The 20,549-nt window shown below is 49.2% G+C and overlaps 1 protein-coding gene across 1 annotated transcript; it reads left to right on the top strand.

Annotated features, from left to right (window-relative positions):
* Positions 1–509: 509 nt before the first annotated feature.
* Positions 510–8,239, top strand: BMP10 (bone morphogenetic protein 10). Its single transcript, XM_077913225.1, has 2 exons — positions 510–944; positions 6,331–8,239. The coding sequence occupies exons 1-2, from the start codon at positions 611–613 to the stop codon at positions 7,269–7,271; spliced, it is 1,275 nt and encodes a 424-aa protein (XP_077769351.1). The 5' UTR covers positions 510–610; the 3' UTR covers positions 7,272–8,239.
* Positions 8,240–20,549: the final 12,310 nt, after the last annotated feature.

Below are 20,549 nucleotides of genomic sequence, written 5' to 3'. Positions count from 1 at the left end.
ATCTGTGTGAATTCATTTAGACTAACGCGGAGATGTGGGATACTCGGCCTTTCTTCAGAAACGTTGACGTGAAGCTGGAAGCCCCATCACTTGAACTAATCCGTGGTGCCGTTGACGTGGATCGCGCTGGTTCTCGGTATCTCTTCCATGCATGTGTGAAAGCAAACCACATAAAAGCAGAACTTAGGCATTCCTGCCAAAAGGAAGTGAATTGAAAGGAAGAGAAGCAGAGCTTCCACAAGGAGAAAATTGTCCTATCTCTTAGCCAGTGTCAGAATGTGGACATGTTTATAAAATGCTCATTAAAAGAAAAAAGGATCGCAAGATAGAAACAAAATCTGGTGCACAAGTTTACACTAGAGAGATAAGAAAGGCTAGGCCCCTATAGGGGATTTTGTTATCCAATTACGGCAACCTGACTTTTGGTGGGGCGGGCGGTGGGGGGGGGAGTGTGGAGAGGAAGGGAGGTAGGGGGAGGGAGAGAGAGGGGAAGAGTTTCCAAACTTGTCTCCAGTGACACGAGACATTAACGCTCCATCAGATAAAACTGCCACTTAGAGCCCAGGAGAGCTAAATCTTCCTGGGCTGGCCTGGGGGCTCGAGCACAGTCATGGGTTCTCTGGCCCTGCAGCTGTGCGCGGTCTTCGGCCTGGTGGCTCACTCGGTTTCTGGCAGCCCCATCATGAGCCTGGAGCAGTCGCCTCTGGAAGAAGACATGCCCCTCTTTGACGATGTCTTCTCGGAGCAAGACAGTGTCGACTTCAACACGTTGCTGCAGACCATGAAGAATGAGTTTCTCAAGACGCTGAACTTATCCGACATCCCTCCGCAGGACTCAGCCAAGGTGGACCCACCGGAGTACATGCTGGAACTCTACAACAAATTTGCGACGGATCGGACCTCCATGCCCTCGGCCAACATCATTAGGAGTTTCAAGAACGAAGGTAAGTTTACCTGTTATTGATGGAATTGGGCTCGGAATTTTTTTTTTTCTTCCCCGAGAGCAGTGTTAAGTAAATTCACAATTCGTGGGAGTAATACAGCTAAGGGTGAGTGCATCTGTGTGGGGCTGTGCATACAAAGATGCTCAAAAACAACGCATCTTTTGTTTTTATACCGTTTTCATGGTCGTTTCCCAAATGTTTTATACCGTTTTCATGGTTGTTTCCCAAATGTTATTAAAAGGTACCCAAGAGGGCAGCCCGGGTGGCTCAGCGGTTTAGCCCTGCCTTCGGCCCAGGGCGTGATCCCGGAGTCCCAGGATCGAGTCCCACGTCGGGCTCCCTGCGTGGAGCCTGCTTCTCCCTCTGCCTGTGTCTCTGCCTCTCTCTCTGTGTCTCTCATAAATAAATAAATAAAATCTTTAAAAAAATTTTAAAAAGGTACCAAAGAATGTCTTTTAACCAAAAGCTGTAAAGCATCTACCATCCTGACCTCATAACCGGGCCTTTAAAATTTTTAAATTTGAACAGCAAGAAATGCAAAAAATTAGTGCTGCTGTACTACTCTACCTTTGTCCGGCATTTTCCAGGTTTGTCTTTTAATTGGCCGAAAGATTGTCAGCTTCTCCTTAGAGTGAAAATAGGTGAAAACTAAAAAGTCCAGACTTGTGCCTCACTCAAGCTTTGATTGTATTTCCATTTTCTGACCTTATTTAAGAAGTATTCAGACAGGATGAAAACTTCTATTTCAGAGGTTCTCCCTAAAGTTTTGTTGTGTTGTGTGACGTGGATGTCCTTGAATCGCTGTTTATAATGTCCAGGAAGTTTGCACGGCCCAGTTAATGATGCCCCTTACTTCAGTCTTCATGAATAGCAACGTGCAAGCCTTAAATATCAGCAGGAAAACTAGGTTAGCCCCCCTCCGCCAGCTTTTATTCAGTGACTAAATGGCCTGATGTAGCAAGTTAATCCTTTATCTAATACGGTGCCAGTAGGCAAAAATACATTTTTTTTTCCCTAGTGTGCGTAGTAAAAGATCTGGGTCCAAAGAAGTGAATTCTTTAATATTTACCATTGTCATTGACCACATACAAAAGAGGGTTTGGGTTGATGTTGATCAGCAGTTCCTAAAAGCAGAAAGGTGCTAGCAAAGAAATGGCTTAGGGTTTGGAATTTTGAGACAGGCTTGATTCAGCAGTTGTGGATATTTTAGCTTGGCTTCTCTGAACCTCAGTTTTCTCATCCGTGAGTTGGGGGTAATAAGCGCACGTAACACAGCTGAGCGATCTCCAAGAGGGTATGGGTAGGAAAGCACTGCATTTGCTGTGAACCGGGGACACACGTTAGATATTACTCAGGAATTCCCTCAGTTCTAGGCGTCGGAGGACATGTGCAGTGGGGATGGCTCAGTCTCGGAGACACCGTTTGCCTTGACAATTTAGATAACTGGCCCAATGGTAGATAGTCAGTGACGCGTTGGGGACGTTTCCTAATAACCTTTAGCCACGTAATGGAAATGGCAAGAGTGAGATTGCAGATTCCTCTTGGGGGTGAGCCTGCGCTGGAGAGGAGTGGCCTGCCTCCACAGGAGCCCTCCTGGCGTTTCTGAGCCCTGCGCCGGGGGCCGGCTCAGGGTGCGGGTGGGACAACGTTCGCACGCCCTGAGACAACAGGAGTTTTTCAGGTTCCGCATCTCCGGGGGAGGGTTTCGTGCCCGAGGTCAGGCAGTGCAGTTTCCGGAGCGTCTTACTCCTGGAGAGCAGCGGAAGCAGGAGCGGATTCCGCCCTGGGCGGTGGCCCCGGTGGCTCTTACGGTCTCACTTTTGGCCCCTTTGGGTCTGCACAGTGCAGCTGCCTGGGAGACAAAGACCGGCCCCGCCCGGCCCCACCCCCAAAGCCAAACCAGAAAAAAAAAAAACCTTCCCCAAATGTAACTAGTCAGGGGGAAACAAGTGCATTTCTCAGGTAGAAAAAGCACGAGTTGAATTCTTCCTACGGCTGCCCTCACTTTGCCATCTTGGGGAAGTCGGTCCTCGGCACTGACCCCCATTTCTTCTGGTGTAAAAATGAACACGACGGAAATGAATGGTCATTGTAGGATCTAAATAAAACAGGGCTTGCAAAACACTGGCACGTTTAAATATGTTCAACTAACATCCGTTCCCCTGCCTAGAATGCGACACCTCCATCCAGTGCTTTGTTTTTTGTTTGTTTTTGAGGATTTTATTTATTTATTCATGAGAGACCCAGAGACAGAGAGAGGGAGAGACACAGGCGGAGATAGGAGAAAGCTCCATGCGGGGAGCCCGATGGGGACTCGATCCCAGGACCCCGGGGTCACGCCCTGACGTGAAGGCAGGTCCTGAACCGCTGAGCCACCCGGGCGCCCCTCCGTCTACTACTTTGTATACTTGCACGTGCCCAGTGAGCCTATTTTTTCCACAGCTTTACTGAAGTGCAATTGACCTGCGATAAACTGTACATATTTGAGGTGTATAATCAGCCAGGTTTTGACATTGGTAGACACCCGATGAAGCCGTTGCCGCAGCCAAGATGGTAAACATATTCATCACCATGAAAAATGTTCCTGTTCTCCTTTGTACTCCCTTCCCCCCACTACCGTGAGCTTTTTATTCTGTACTTTTCTCATGGGTGGAGCAACCAGTCTACTCCATTTGTGGTCTTCCCATGCTCCCCATCCAAGGAGAGTCAAGTCTCTCTATTCTTATAAGAGGGGAACAGCTCCCAAGATCCTTGATGTGTCAAGGACCCATGGATGCCCATGGGAAAACAGTAAAACAGTTTATCAAACAGATAATCAGCTTGATCTGATGTCCAGAACCATCAACTAGTCAATATTTTAAAAGTGTTGCCTCAATTTAAGGCATCGTGATAGCTTGGAGGCCTAGAAGGGAGTTTAAGCTGTGCGACCTGCCAGCATGATGACAATCTGGTTGGGAAGATCCACTCATAAAAAGGAAACTGAAGGGCAGCCCAGGTGGCTCAGCAGTTTGGCCCCTGCCTTTGGCCCAGGGCGTGATCCTGGGGTCCCGGGATCGAGTCCCGCGTCGGGCTCCCTGCGTGGAGCCTGCTTCTCCCTCTACCTGTGTCTCTGCCTCTCTCTCTCTCTGTCTCTCATGAATAAATAAATAAAATCTTAAAAAAAAGGAAACTGAAATGTAAAGGATGTAAATGGTAAAGCTCAAAGGAGAGAGAGAGAAAGTATTTGAATCACTAAAACTACTCCTGAAACCAATATTACACCGTATGTTCACTAAGTATAATTTAAAGAAAAACTTAAAAAAAAAAGGGGGTGGTGGTGGTAAATACTCAAGTGACCCAGGAGACAGTGAACTTCTAGATGGAGAGGTGAAGGAAGGAAAATCCCACGAGGAGGGGACACAGCTAGAAAGGTGGAGGCGAGGGGAGAAGGCTTTCCAGGAGCCAGAAGCGCATCTCCAAATGTGCGGCGCACAGCAAGGCACAGGAGTGTTTCGGCAAATGGTGAAGATATCAGTCTGCTTCAAAGAGGAGAGTTTATAGTTTCTTTAATCTTTCAACAAACATCAATTGTTCAATTACAATGTTCCATGGGCTGTAGGGGAATGAATGGGAACTATGACTCGATCAAGAGGTGAAGGCCTGGTTCTGGCTGGTTTTAAGAGTCTTGCTGGAGAGTTTAAATTCATCTCATTGACCCGTATTTCCCACTGGCAGTGTATGAGATGATTTCAAGTGGTACCCTTCACAGAGCACGCTGTGAATCCTGTGAAATTATTATATTTTTTCACTAAGGTGGATCGGATAAAAGAATCCACGTGACCATCACCTCGGTCTCCTCATTTCCTGAATGTGGTTGCTTAGGACAGGCCTAAAAGAGAGATCATGTCTAAAAATCATCTTACAAAGTTAAAGAAAAATATTAAGAAAATGGTCTGAAACAGGGAACCCACTAAAATAATGAACTGGCGTACAGGTGGGAAAACACTGCCAGAGATGATAGAGAACACCTCAGTTGGTGGTCCTTAGGGCTCTGCTGTCCTGGAACCCTTTGATGGATGACAGATGCCTCCAGGGGTATTTTGGAGTCCTATGTTACCTGGGACAAGTGTACAGGAGCGTTGGGCTCCTACAAAATTCCCAGATAGGAAGTCAACATGATAATATTTGGAGGTGTGCTGCTTCTTCTTTTTTTAAAGATTTTTATTCACTCATTCATGAAAGACACGGAGAGAGAGAGAGGCAGAGACACAGGCAGAGGGAGAAGCAGGCTCCATGCAAGGAGCCCGATGTGGGACTCGATCCTGGAACTCTGGGATCATGCCCTGAGCCAAAGGCAGATGCTCAACTGCTAAGCCACCCAGGTGCCCTGGAGGTGTGCTTCTGAGACTGAAGGACCTTTCACAATTTATTTCATAAACATTCGGAGGGATTCTTAGGCGCCAAACTCCATGCGGGTCACTAAGGGTATGAGACTAAAGCAATCCATCGGTCCCAAGGTTCAGTTTCTCCCATTCCTCCTTGTTGAAGACCACACCCCCCAAATTCAACCTCCGCGACCCCTCCCCCCTTGGTTTATGGCTATCTGGTCGACCTCATTAGACTTCGGTGTCTAGAGCAGCAGTCAGCAAACCCTTTCTGTAAAGGGCCAGACAGATAGCAAATATTTTAGGTTTCGCGGACCATGTGTTCTTACAACTCTGACATTGCAGGGCAACAGTAGCCGCTGATGACACCGAGATAAATGGGCCAGGCTGTGTTCTCCAGATCCTTTATTTCCAGAAATAGGTGGCAGGCCCAACCCAGCCCATGGGCTCGAGTTTGCCAACCCCTGATTAGCCTGGAGGTCTTTTAGGGAGCCCAAAGCTCAGCCCACCCTGTGGGGAATCTTCACCCATTACAAATGCAAATATGAAAAGCCATCAAGTGCTCCTCCCTGAAAAGCATCCAAAAAAAAACCAAAAACAAAAACAAAAAAAAACAAAAAAAATCCCACCACTCCATGTCTCATTTGATGTCTCTTCCCTGGTTAGGATAATTAGGGGCTTGCCTGCGGGGTCTCCAGGGTCCCTCCCATCTTTGCAATTCTGTGGCTGATAAGCCATGCAAGCAAGGCTGGGAGAGTGTCCTCCCATTCATTAGGGAGCCACTTTCCATCTCACTCTTGGCAGCCTGAGTCAGTTTAGGCTTCTACCATTGACCTTTCAGTGCTTTCTGTTGGAAAATGCTAACATTGTGTTTGTTTTCATTGATTGTCACTGCCCCTCCCCCCCCATTTCTCTGTATCAAGCTTCCCGCACAGACAGGCCCTCTGAACGCATAAAGAAGCATCTGTTTTTCCCCGTGACACACTACAAATCTGATTTTTGTCTTTTTTTTTTTTTTTCAGATCTGTTTTCCCAGCCAGCCAGTTTTAACGGGCTCCGAAAGTACCCCCTCCTCTTCAACGTGTCCATCCCTCATCATGAAGAGGTTATCATGGCCGAGCTCAGGTTGTACACACTGGTGCAAAGAGACCGCCTGATATATGATGGAGTAGATCGCAAGATTACCATTTTTGAGGTACTAGAGAGCAGAGGGGACACTGAGGGCGAAAGGAGCATGCTGGTCTTGGTGTCGGGAGAGATCTACGGAACCAACAGTGAGTGGGAGACTTTTGACGTCACCGATGCCATCAGGCGTTGGCAAAGGTCGGGCTCGTCCACTCACCAGCTGGAGGTCCACATCGAGAGCAGACACGACGGAACCGAAGATGCCGGCAGGGGACACCTGGAAATAGACACCAGTGCCCGAAATAAGCACGTCCCTTTGCTCGTCGTGTTTTCTGACGACCAGAGCAGCGAGAAGGAGCGGAAGGAGGAACTGAATGAGATGATCGCCCATGAGCAACTTCTGGAGCTCGACAACCTGGGCCTGGAAGGCTATTCCAGTGGGCCGGGAGAAGAAGCCCTGCTGCAGATGAGGTCAAACATCATCTACGATTCTACTGCCCGCATCAGAAGGAACGCTAAGGGAAACTACTGCAAGAGGACCCCGCTCTACATCGACTTCAAAGAGATAGGCTGGGACTCTTGGATCATCGCCCCCCCCGGATACGAAGCCTACGAATGCCGTGGGGTTTGCAACTACCCCCTGGCAGAGCACCTCACACCCACAAAGCACGCGATCATCCAGGCCTTGGTCCACCTCAAGAATTCCCAAAAGGCTTCCAAGGTCTGCTGTGTGCCCACCAAGCTAGAGCCCATCTCCATCCTCTATTTAGACAAGGGCGTCGTCACCTACAAGTTCAAATACGAAGGCATGGCAGTGTCCGAATGCGGCTGTAGATAGAAGAGGAGTCCCGTGCTTATTTAATGACTGTAAATGTGTATATTTTGTGCTCCTATTTAATGAGATTATTTAATAAGAGTGTACAGATCACAGAGGCTGGCTGCCTTAGGGAAGTGGGCAAATCAGTTTGTTGTACGAAATGCGTATTTTGCTAATTCAGTCTCGTCCCTTCCAATCCGTTTTTCTCTGGACTTGCCATTTGCTGGCAATGCCACTTCCGGCAGCGAGTGGCAAGCCCCGCTCACCGTCCTAACCCGAGCTAGAGTGTCAGATGGTAGGTGTTTGTGTATGTATATGTGTATATAGGCAAACTCACAGAACTCTTCTGGTTCCATAAAGGTAGGTTAATTATACTCACACGTGTGCACGACTCCATGAAATGTGTATATATTAAAAACCAATGGTACGTTTCCAGTCAACTCTTCTCTGAGTAGGATCTGTCTCAAGATAATTAGCACCCAGGGTTCGAGCATCCTGGGATCCGTCCTAGGAATTCCTAAATGCTACCGGAGGCGGAGGCGGAGGCGTCGCTTTTATGGGTTGCGTTTTCGCCGTTGCTCAGAGCCACAGGACCAGGTAAAGGGCGCCCGCTGCCTGTTTGAGGGGAGGGTGATTTGATGCAGAAACCAGGTGGTTTCCAGAGGCAGCGGCCTCAAGCTACATTAGCAAAGGAGGAGCCCCCGGAGCACCGCCGCGCTCTAGAGGGCAGCACCCGGTCAAGAAAAGGCGACCGAGGAGCCTGCAGGACGTTCCTGAGAGAACAGGACCGCAAGGCCCGGCCTGGCCGCGTGTGTTGGACTGTCGGGCGCGGAGGGCAGAGGAGGGGGAGGGCGCTCGCGGGGGAGGAGACAAAGGGATGTAGATGCTCTCCTAGGATGTGTCTGTAAAATTGTCAGCAGTTTTAACTGGAGAATTAAAGCTTTTGGACAAAATAAAATCACCCAAGACCAAGAGGAGGAAAATCAGAAGGGCTCTTGTCTGTTTGACTCTTCTTCATATTTTGCCTCAATTTTTCCTAGTCCTCCCTTGCCTCTGCGCCTCTGCTTTTGCTTCTTCCCTCTTTCTCTTTTTGCCCCCAGCGCCTCGGGTCCTTCTCTCATTCCCAAGTCCGCCCCCGCCCCCGTCTCCACCGGTCCTCAGTGCCCTTGCTGCGGGTTGGAAGGGGACATTCGAAACCACGCGCTGTTGGGGAGGGTGAAGTTAGCGCTCTAATCTCGAGATTTCCTCCCAGTATGTCATTTGATTTTGTGCTTTTTCTTTTTTTTTTTTAAGATTTTATTTATTTATTCCTGAGAGACACAGAGAGAGAGGGGCAGAGACACAGGCAGAGGGAGAAGCAGGCTCCATGCAGGGAGCCCGACATGGGACTCGATCCCCGGTCTCCAGGATCACGCCCTGGGCTGAAGGCGGCGCTAAACCCCTGCGCCCCCCGGGCCGCCCTTGATTTTGTTCTAATAATGTTCTTCACTAAAGGTTTTATCCAAGAAGAATAGTTAAGTGTAAGGAAAAGGAAAGCAGGGTCCAACAGGATAACTCATCAACAGAGCAGGTGACTCAATGGCTACGGCTGGAATCCACAGTCGGGGTTGCCTCATGCCTAGAAACCCTACAGCTCCCCGCCCCCTTCTGCAGTCTTCCTGGTTTGGAACTGGCCCAGACAAGGGGCTGGGCCGCCGTCCTGATGGGGGTGGTCCCCTAGGGTAGCCAGCACCATGGATGGGATGGACACGACCTTGGGGCCCAGCGCCGGCCCGCGTGCAGGAGGTGGGTGCTTGGGGGGCACCCAGCGCCGTGCGGCCCTGACCCATGCGGGCCCCTCCGGGCGTCCACGCTGACGCCTCACGCTTCTCCGAATGGGTCTCCAGCACGTGGGCCACCACTCGCCCGCCGAATGCCTCCTGGTGAAGCCTTGCTTGTGTGCGTGCGTCTCAGCCTCAGCCTCCTTTCACCAGCCTCCGGGGCCAGGAGCCCATATGGCGCCAGGAACCAGAGGTGCGGGGAGCTGCTTTGCAGGACATTTTCCCCAATTTGGACAACCTCTCTGCACGTCCACCGCCCATCTGAGTCCAGAGGGCAGGTCCTGGGAATTTCCTGCCCCCGAAAGGTTGCATTTTGCCCGTCGGTGGGCACGACGCAGTGAGGGACACTTGAGGTGCCCCTCGGCTCAGAATCGTTCATGTGCAAGAGGGCGTCCTGGAGGCTGGCGTGCGGACGTGCCTGAGTGTGCATGTGCCTGTGTGTGCATGTGTGTGTGTTCATAGCTGGCTGGGACAGCCCCCTGGGGGCCCTGCACGAGCTGGGGCGCGTCCTTGACGTCCGCGGGACGCCCCGTCTGCATTTACCTGAGCTCTGCTTCTCCTTCCTGAGGAACATGTGCTGCAGCCTCAGCTGAACGGGGAAGCTGCCGTCAGACAAGAGGCCAAGTGCTCTCTCTGTATAAAACATCGACGTGACGGGCACGTGCACACGTCGAGGGGGGCCATCCCGCCTCCGCGGCCTGCTTCCGCTACCCACGTGCTACCACCTGGTTTTTGCCAAATTGCTGAGACCTTGCCAGGCCACCCTCAGGGACGCGCCTGTAGCCCTGACGTTAGAACGGAGCGGGATGTGCCAGGCCTGCCTCCTTGGTGCTCCCCACCAACGGGGCCAGGTTGGGGAGACACCTTGCGGCGAGCGCTCACATCCCTCTTCTGCTGGAGACACGTGAAGGGCCAGGCTGGCAGTGAGCAGGCCGTGTACCCCAGACGTCGGTCCTTCTACCACCCCCCGCACAGAAGCACGCAGTTCTGTGGTTTGCTTCTTCACTCGACCGAGAAAAGAGCACCGAAGGCCGCAGACTGGTCCTTCAGATGCCGCTAGTTGCATTCTTTTTTGTTTTTGTTTTTCTCATGGAGAAATGCAAAGGCATAAATGATCAGTAGGAGCTCCCCCGGCCCCCGACCCCTGCCCCGGGGCTCCTCTCAGGCCTCCTGCAGCGAGTCGACATCGCTGTGGCAACACCATCCTTGGGAAGCAGAAATCACTGATGTCCTCTCTGGCCACAGACCATGGCTGCTCCCACACTAGTCATTTTTGACTCTTTGGTAGAAGAATCATGGTCCCTGCAGCTGATGCACCTCATTGACCCTCGAGGAGGCTTGTGGCAGAGGGACTTGGACGGCCAGCAACCAAGACACTCATGTAAAAGTTCCCAGGCTTCTCACCATTCCCTGATGAGTATAGTTATTTTTGTAATAGAGTGTAGAGATTTTATTTATTTATTTATTTATTTATTTATTTATTTATTTATTTAAATATTTTATTTATTTATTCATGAGACACAGAGAGAGGGAGAGGCAGAGACACAGGCATAGGGAGAAGCAGGCTCCATGCAGGGAGCCCGATGTGGGACTCGATCCCGGGTCTCCAGGATCACGCCCTGGGCTGAAGGCAGGTGCTCAACTGCTGAGCCACCCGGGGATCCCCAAATATTTTATTTTTTAACGTTTGTGATTCCCTCTTGGATGAAACAGCGCTTTTCAAATAATGCCTTCCTCGGAGTATGGCTCCTTTACGATTCAAGGCCTCTATTTTCATCTTTTTGCATCGAAATTTCCCGTTCCTTTAGGAGGACTTGCCATAGCTTCGTATGTTTGTGTCTTGTGGGCGCGCTGTGAACCCCTGGGCATATTTGCTCCCTTGTAAATAGCCCAGTGTTAACCGGATAGTGTCGTTTTGACCAAAGTGTAAGCGTTCCCGACAATATTTAACCAACACATTGTCATTTTCCCAGGACAGGCGAATATTGTCAGGCCGTGAGGGGCTGGGGCTGCGGGTCGGTGATGGAGGCAGCGCTTAATTGGGCTTTTCATTCCCCAAACTAGGTGCTTCCTCCTGACTGTACCCCCTGCTTCCTTGACCCCCAGTTGGGAGACCAGTTGGACGAATCCCTTTGTAATTAGACCTGTACTCTATAAATATATATATATTTTAAATTAACCTAGTGGTTCCCAAGAGAGTCACCCTCAAAATGCTTAATTCTCTCCCTGAGTATTTTTGGTGAAATTAACGGTGAGTACCTTCCCCGGAGCCGCTGGTCCGTGTTTTGGTTTTGTTTGGAATCGATCCTTTTCGGGGTTTTCACAGAAAGGAATTTTACATATCGCCTTGTCCGGGGCCCATCAGCAGCCTACGGGGGGCCCAGAAGCTTCGTGGCCAAAGCCGTTTATGGGGCGGCAGTCACGCGGAGGGGGCTGCCTCGGAAGGCTGCGGCTCTGGCCATCCTCGCCCATGGCAGCTCTGGGGAAAAGGCCCCACGGCCGTGCATCTCACCCCCACCGAGGACGCTGAAGTCACACAGCAGGTGGAAGGCCCACCCGCAGAGCGAAAGGGTGTCTCCGGTGTGCAGATGTGCCCGTGAGTCCACAGCCTCGGGGTGGGGCGGCCGTCTGTTGTGATGGGCACACTTCTCTCACACACCGGCGCTTGTGCGTGCATGTGCATGCGTGTGTGTGTGTGTGTGTGTGCATGTGCATGTCTGGCTTGATCGCACCGGGGCCGGGGACGCCCATGCCCACCTGCCGAACTCCTGCAGATCCGGGAACCAGCTGATACCACGGTCACCCGGGGTCAGCTCAAGCACGCACGTTTCTTTTCTTGTGTAAAACGTGTTCACCGTTTGTGTCCAAATTTCGTCAGTGATCGATCGCTGACCTCAGACGGGGAGGGAGATACCTCGCTGTGTGCAGAAACCACAAGTGTACGTTCGGAGTCATCCTGTTAAGTAAAATGGAAACACTATTTTGACGATGATTATTTGCAGCTTATTTTTCCTTAAGATGAAATGCCTTTTGGGACTCCCCCCACCAGCCCCCCCCCCACTTTTTTTTTACGTTTTCATCTCACAATACACCCAGGTCGGTTAAAACTTCCCACCGTATTAGTAGAACACGGCCTGAAGGAGCAGCGTATTGGCTTTAGCTTCTAAACCAGAGGGTGAGGGGCACCTGGGGGCCCAGAGGTGGAGCATCTGCCGTCGGCCCAGGGTGTGACCCCGGGGTCCCGGGATCGAGTCCCACGTCGAGCTCCCTGCATGGAGCCTGCTTCTCCCTCTCCCTGTGTCTCTGCCATTCTCTCTCTCTCTCTCGGGGTCCTCCATGAAAAAATAAATAAAATCTTTAAAAAAAATAAGAGAGTGAGCTTCTGTTATGTGGTTTTCCCATTTCACACAACTTTCTGTGACTCCCATGAGCATCACAGACACACCCAGAAAATGAAATGAGCTCTTCTTTGTCAATAATCGGGAGATCTTTCTTCTTCGGATTTGGAAAGACGCAGATTAAAGAGATATTATTTTAGGAGGCACATTTAGGTTACGTTTCACTGGAATCTGATTACTGAACCTCACGGGACCTCAGGTGGAGGGGACTTGTGCACCGCAGTACTCACCCCCAGCAGCCCCTCAAAGCACTTTGAAACTTTTCTGCAAGTATCAGTCAAGGGAAGGGGTGGTGCCCTACCTTCTACAAGGTACCGATGACATTTTTAGAGGGCTCTGCCTCGATGGGCCTCTGTCTAAGCTGTGCACGCAAGGGACCGCGGGGGAGACGAATGGTTGGGGGGATTGAGCCGAGAGCCCAAGAGGAACCACAGGCCGGGGCGGGACTGAAAAGGCCTGGGAAGCCACTCTCACCCCTTGATTTTGAATTCTTCAGCAATCCATGCATTCTGTTGCAGTTGTCCGTTTGCAGTGGTCTCGCACACTGTGGGGCCTGGACCCGTTCTCCACGTGTGGCCCGACGGCACAGGAGCAGCCACCATTATCCCAGGACTTTCTTATCTTCTGAGACAGCCTGGGTTCGCATTGGATAGACATGGCTGCAGGTTATTTTGGGGGGTAGGTTGTTTGCAGAGTGAGAGAAAACATGATCTTATTTTCATAAGGTTGCACTTCATTTGCATACTCCCAGCATTTCATACTCCTAGTATTTCATAATGCTGGGATTATGCATTTAATACAGTTTCCGATGGTGTTCCTAATGTGAACTGGTCTTGGGGGTGTTGCAGGAAACTAATGCCATGAGATGGGCTGCATGTGACTCCAGTCACATGGACGAGAGCCCACTTTTGCGCCAGAAGTGACTGTTTGTAAATAAGGGGCCTATTTGGAGAAGGTGAGAGCTTGTTAACTTGGGTGTTTATAAATGGATTATGTGATTATCTCCAACTCACTCTCCCGAACTGTCAGTTTACAAGAACCAGTTCCTGCCCTCTCTTACCCTTCCTCAGACTGGTAGCACAGATCCAAGGTGCTCATCGCGTTCCGAGAAGGGAGCCCCCGAAACACGAGGACACCTCAGGCCGTTTTCACTCTTAAATGTGATTCTGAGAATCCTACAAAAAGTTTTAGGCCATTTAGTTCAAATTGAGATTCTTCAGTGGGAGGCATGAAGCCCCACGGTCAAATCAGGATTTGGCAGAAAATATTTAGTTCCCGGGACCTGGAGCCAACTTTCTGGCACCGCATGGGGCTAGTGCTAGAAAATCCGGTTCTAACACCTTGGGAGTATTCCTGCCTGAAATGCATCACCTGACCTGACCCAGACTCCAGAAGCATCACATGAACCCATTAGAAGGACACGCTTACAAAATAACTAGACTGTACTCTTCAAAAACATCCATGAGAGGCAACGGCAGGCAGAGAAACTATTATAGATTAAAAGAGACGAAGAAGATGTGACACCTCAATGGAACGTGTGATCCTGGCCTGGATCCTAGGTTGCTAAAAAATGGCCAAAAAGGGAAATTATCTTTTTGTTAGGCTCCCTGCTGCTCAGTTTGGGGGAGGGTCCGACTTTATCAGTTGCAGACTCTCAAATGCTATTTGTTCTCAAAAATCTCCTGCATGGTTTTTTTCCTCTTTTTCGGAAGCAGCGAGGTTTGTACAGGAGGACCAAGTAGGCGTTTGTTTGCTCAATGCATGGTGGAAGAAGCAAGCGGGCTGCACGAAAAATGAGACCTCTGCCCAGTAGCAAAGATGAGACCTAGCCCGGTCGTTTTGAGCAGCAAAACTCAACAGAAGGAACAGAGCGGGGGGCGGGGGTAGGCGGGGGCGGGTAGGGGCGAGGGGACGCACTTCATCCGTGTGGCAAACCTGACGTCAGTACGTGAACTACAACAAAACATTTCCCTGAATTAACCAAGCTCAACACTCCGTGCCCCGAAAAGAAACATGCTTTTCAGGCAATAAACCATCTGTTTCAAGTGTTTAGAAAACGAATCTCCAATCGCTGGTAATTTAAACTTCCTTATACCCCAGTTCAATGCTTGATAAGGAGAGAGTGCTAACAACATGGGAACTGAGTTACTATATTAAGGAACCCAGACAGAACACAAACCAGCCCCCTGTGGTTGTTTTGTTTATGCTGTAGACCCATCTGCTTTAATTAACGTCATATTTACATGAGGCCAGCTCCCGGCACATCTTTTGCTGCAACTGTCCCATGTTCTGTTCTTCGTTTTCATGAAGTCCCTGCAGAAGCGTAACTGAGACCGTGCAGCGTGAGGGATATGCAGTGGGATCCCGTCCCAGCATCCCAGCTCCCACGGGCCAGGCCCACCTGCTTTGTGCGATTGGGAGCCAGCTGTCGGGTGGCCAGATAAAAATATAGATGTCCAGGTAGATTTGAATCTGAGATAAGCAGCGAAGAACTTGTTGGGTGTAAGTAGGTCTCAAAAAATTACATGGGACATGTTTGTACTAAACACGTGCCCATTGTTGATCTGAAATGCAAGTTTAGTTGGTTGTCCTGTGCATGTATGTGCTAAACCTGGCAGGTAGGGCTCCGCAGGTTACACGAGTGGAGCCCGAGGAACGTAAAAGAGCTATCCTTCCTTTCCCACTCGGGCTATTCAGAGGATCACACATCAAGGCTCCCCGGGTTCGTTGTTGAAGAACAGCTTTGGGATTGGAGGTTAAGATCTACTTGACCCTGATAACTGCGATACTGAAGACAGTAGCATTACCTGACTCCTAATCCTCCCCAGTCTCCTGAAAATCTCACCTTTACATCTTTTAAAGATTTATTACTTATTAGAGGGAGCAAGGGAGAGGCAGGGGGAGGGGCAGGGGGAGAAGGAGAGAGAGAATTTCAAGCAAACTCCCCACTGAGCACGGAGCCCCAAGTAGGGCTCGATCTTACGGCCCTGAGATTACGACCTGAGCCAAAATCAAGAGTCCGACACTTAACCAATGGAGTCATCCAGGCGCTCCAAAAATCTTACCTTTAAAAGTTCTATTTTTCTTTCTCTCTTTTTAAAAAGATTTTATTTATTTATTTATTTATTTATTTATTTATTTATTTGAGAGAGAGAGAGAGAGAGAGAGAGAGAGAGCATGAGCAGGGGGAGGGAGAGGGAGAAGCAGGGTCCCTGGGATCATGACCTGAGCCGGAGGCAGACGCTTAACCTACTGAGTCACCCAGGCGCCCTCTAAACATTCTCTTTTTCATGTTGACTTTGCCTGTTTTAGATTTTGTCATATTCATAAAAGTGAAATTGCTGGAGAAAAGGACATGCACATTGAGAATATAGCATTCTGAAAGATATCAGCAAGTTCATCTCTGAAAGGTCGTATAAATCATACTCTATCAGCTGTATACAGGAGCACAGTTTCTTTCTTTCTTTCTTTCTTTCTTTCTTTCTTTCTTTCTTTCTTTCTTTCTTTCTTTCTTTCTCTTTCCTTTTTTTCTTCTTTCATTTTTAAAGAATTTCCTCATTTATTTGAGAGAGAGAGAGGGAGAACACGAGCAGAGGGGAGGCGGAGTGAGAGAAGCAGACTCCTCATTGGGCAGGAGGTCCGATGCAGGACATGTTTCCAGGACCCTGAGATCATGGCCTGAGCCACCCAGGTCTCCCCAAGAGTACCGTTTCTACACAGTTTCCAATATTCCACACTATTACTTTTTTTTTTTAAGATTTTATTTATTTATTCATGAGAGACACAGAGAGAGAAAGAGGCAGAGACACAGGCAGAGGGAGAAGCAGGCTCCATGCAGGGAGCCCGATGTGGGCCATGATCCCGGGTCTCCAGGATCACGCCCTGGGCCGAAGGCGGCGCTAAACCGCTGAGTCACCTGGGGATCCCCACACTATTACTTTTCTTAATGGATGATGCACTCGTTGATGGGATCCCCCAAGTTCATAGGTTGGAGCTCTAACTCCCAGTACCTCAGAGTGTGAGCTTGGTTAGAAATACGGTCTTCAAAGAGGTAGTCAGTGTAAATGAGGTCGGTCGGGCAGGCCCTAACTCAATACGATGGAGTCCTCATACAAAAGGCAGATTTGGGCCTAGAGACCGACATGAACACGGGGTGAACACCCTTGGAAGATGAAGGCAGAGGGCCGCCTGGCACGTCTTGAAGCCAAGGAACGCCAGCGATTGTCAGCAGACCGCCAGAAACCAGGAGGGCGGCACAGGCGACACCGTGTCCTACGGCCCTCCGGAGGAGCCAACCTCGCCAACACCTTGCTCTCAGGCGTCCAGCTCCTACAAGCACGAGACAATCACCTTCTGTTTTTCGAGCCCACCCGGTTCGTGGTGCTCTGTTGCAGCAGCCCTGGGACACGAACACAAACACTAAGTATAATAAACATGAATAAACTTACATTTATTTGTCGTGATTGGTGAGTTTGAACGTATTTGCACATTTTTCTTGACTAATTCTCCTTATTCTATCAGTAGACTTCCTGTCTCTTTCCCATTACTCATGGCCTCCTACCGGGTTCGTTGGCATATATTATCCCATATAGACTGTGTGCAATTAATCCTTTGGCAATAGTTTCCCCATTTGTTGCTCATCTTTTAACTTTTCGAAAATACTGTATTTTGCGGTTCAAAAGTTTTACATTTTCATTCAGTCTTTCCCCTTGTGGCTTCTTGGTCTTGTGCATCGTGCTTAGAAATGGTTTCTCCATCTAAAAATTATGAAAATGTTTATTCAGCAAGGGACCGTTTGGCCTAGCTTAATGAAACAGCCAAAGGGAGAAGAAGAGGTAGAGGGAATAGGGACGTTTTTCCCTGCCCCAGACCACCATCAGCCGGTCTCACACTGGGCCTGGGAGACATTTAAAGCCTCACTTGGTCGTGTTACCTTCTCCAAAAACCCTCAATTTTGCAGTTGCCTCTCAAACTGTAGTTCCTGTGACTTGAGAGCTCCTATGCCCAGGGAACCAGGAGTTGGCCCCAGGTTCTTTCGTGCTAACGTTGCATCACGTCTGTAGGGGATCTTACCGGACGCTCCCATCACCTGTGCCCATGTGATAAACCACACCCGGACAGTGCTTGGAGCCCCGACGGTAAATGGAAGCTTTCCTCACTCACCGGTGGGGAACCTGGCCATGGGCTCCTTGAGTGTCTCTCTCTTCCCTGTCTCTTTACATGGCTACCTCCGGGTAACCAGACCTCTTCTTTGATGGCGGAAGGTTCCAGAGTCCGTGTCCTAAGAGTGATGGATGAGGCTTGTTTGGTGTTTTATTATCTAGCCCTGAAAGACATGCAGCATCACTTCCTCCACTTCTATTAGGTAGGAGCGAGCCCCGCAGGCCAGCTCGTGATCAACGGGATGGGAATTACACCCATGTTCTTAAGGGAGGTACGCTGATGATTTTTCAGTAGGAATTCCCAATAGCATCTAAGAAATCTGAGAAACCTCTAAGCTGACTGTCTCTCTCTTGTGTACACCGTCCTTCGGGGGCCCATGGGATGCGCCTGCATCCCTTGCCCTGCTAACCCAGAGAGAGCCTGCCTGTCCCGGCTCAACAGTAACTTCTCTTTTCACTCCTCCACCAGAGCAGGGCAGCGGCCTGGCAACTGAACTTGGATCTCCTGGGTGGGGCCCAGATTTGAGCCCTTGGTCTCCTTCCCCACAAACATAGGGAATGCATAGCAGGCTCTCTGCAGGGCACAGTTTGAAGCAACGCTTACTCCACGTCAAGTGTAGGTTGGCCATTCCTCCCTTCCCCTTAATTCTGAAATGCAGATGCAGTCCAAATGAACTCCTTTCACAAGCTACGTTTTGAATACATGTTTGTGTTCATTTGGAATGCACTGGAATGCATTCGGTTTGAATACATTCGGAAAATGTTTTTCTTAAATTAAGTCAAATTGTGATAGGTTTCAAAAGCTCGGTGACTCAACATGACTAAGCACCACGTTTAAGCAGGAGCCGTAGGCCTCGTTCGGTTCTTATTGTTTGTTAGTTGTTTTTTTTTTAATAAATTTATTTTTTTATTGGTGTTCAATTTGCCAACATACAGAATAACACCCAGTGCTCATCCCATCAAGTGACCCCCTCAGTGCCCGTCACCCAGTCACCCTCACCCCCCGCCCACCTCCCCTTCCACCACCCCTAGTTCGTTTCCCAGAGTTAGGAGTCTTTCATGTTCTGTCTCCCTTTCTGGTATTTCCCACTCATTTTTTTCTCCTTTCCCCTTTATTACATTTTAAATAAATTCTAATTTGGAATTGCTTTTTGGACAAAGTAATAACAACAAAATTAAGTGACTTAACTAAAGTCAACTAGTCAGTGAAAGAATTAATCACTAAGACCTAGATACCACAACGTCTTATGTCAGGATTCAACCTCAGGCAACCAAGATGTTTTTGGTGAACTTTTACCCTAAGACTTGTCTCAATACTTGGTGGTGGTGGTGGTGGTTGTTTTTAATGAGAGGACACAAACAAAAAAATTCCAGACCCTAATGCACCATCTTCTACATTTTCCAAACTTTTATGAAAGTGTTTGAACAAAAGCCACATTTTAACAAATAAATACTGCAGAGCAATATTATTTGGTGAGCACAGACCTACATAATGTGGTTGGATGCCATTGGCTGGAGGAGTTGCAAAGTGAGAAGCAAAGTGCTTTTGAAACAACCCAGGAACGTGGTGTTGAAAAGTAACATGTGGAGTTAAGTAAAGGTTGGAGGCAGTGTGGATTCACAGGGCAAGTACAGTAACCAAGTCCCATGATCCATCACCTTTAGGTTTGTTGTTTTTTGCCATGACAACTGCTTATCTTTGGTAGATGTTTTTGGATCAACAGCTGACACTCGAGGAGGTGGCTTTTCTAACTGGACTGACAAATGAAGACCAAATATGAAAATGAAGCAGCTGGGCAAGAGATTTCTATACGAAGGATATTAAGGGATTTATTATAACCGTTCTTTTCATAATCGCACAAATGATGTCAAAAAGACATTAGATGGAAAATACTGGTTTCTCTGAGCACTTATTTTCACAAATAAGGTGCAGCTAATCACTCACGTGGCAAATTTGAGCCCTTTGGAGCTACTACTAGTGCTATTACTAGCACGATAACTTAAAATCGGTAATAGATGAAACCGTTGGCCTCTAGCCCTTGCATCTGGGCAAATTAGATCAACCTCAGTCCCAGGGACAGATTTCAGACTCTGCTAGGCCACCACCCTGAGTTCGTTTGGCCCTCTTGTCGTTCTGGACAAGTACAGTGCTGGCACTGGTACGGCCCTCGTCCTTGTCTTCTTCTTAGGCCACCCAATGATCCCGCGTTCTCTTTGAGCTACCTGGAGCAGGGATGGCAACTCTGGGGGCCCAGTAAGTAATAAAAGCAATGAGGTGGCCTGGAGACGGTGGAGGGCTTCGCTTCTACCTGTTGGCAGCAGCATTGGTGTGGTTCCAGACAACTGTTGTCACGGTAGCCAGTAGGCCCATGTGTGCCCGATTTTCCAAGTTTTAAAGATGAACTAGAAATCTGGAATTGAAAAATTTTTTAAATGCTTCCATCTGATTCCAGGAAGTGTCTACATTCTGCAAAGTACACATAATGCACATCTGTGAGCCAGATTTGGCCCACACCCTACCTCTCTGGCCTCGAGGTTAGCTGGAACACTGGGAGAGTCGCGATCCCCCCGACTGGGTCTGTGGCTCTCCCAGCGAGCCCCCAGCTCTAGCAACTGTGTCCAGGCTGGAACTGTTCCTCTTGAGGCCCCTTCTCTCCATTTGGCTCTCAGCTGCTGTTCTTAGTTAAGAAGAATCAGGAATTGGGTTGGGAGCTCCCTTGCCCCCCAGAGCTGGGGAGTTCACCTCTGCTCCTTGGTGATGCAAAGTCAGCAGCATCTTTAGTGTCCCCAGTAGGCCTGTTAAGGCCTGGCCTTGATATTGGAATTGTTTCGACATGTTAACATTAGAATAGGACTTTCTCCAACAAAAAGGCATTCTAGTCCAATAGTTCTCAGGCTACATTAGAATCATCTGAGGTA

The sequence above is a fragment of the Canis aureus genome, chromosome 11 (assembly GCF_053574225.1).
Source record: "Canis aureus isolate CA01 chromosome 11, VMU_Caureus_v.1.0, whole genome shotgun sequence".
Taxonomy (NCBI): Eukaryota; Metazoa; Chordata; class Mammalia; order Carnivora; family Canidae; genus Canis; species Canis aureus.
This window is presented reverse-complemented; position numbering and strand designations above follow the sequence as displayed.

What these genes read in the sequence shown, in the direction of transcription:
- BMP10 (XM_077913225.1), top strand. Translation starts at nt 611, where the DNA reads ATGGGTTCTCTGGCCCTGCAGCTGTGCGCGGTCTTCGGCCTGGTGGCT. An exon ending in TAGGAGTTTCAAGAACGAAG is followed by an intron (nt 945 to 6,330) that starts GTAAGTTTACCT and finishes TTTTTTTTTCAG; the next exon opens with ATCTGTTTTCCCAGCCAGCC.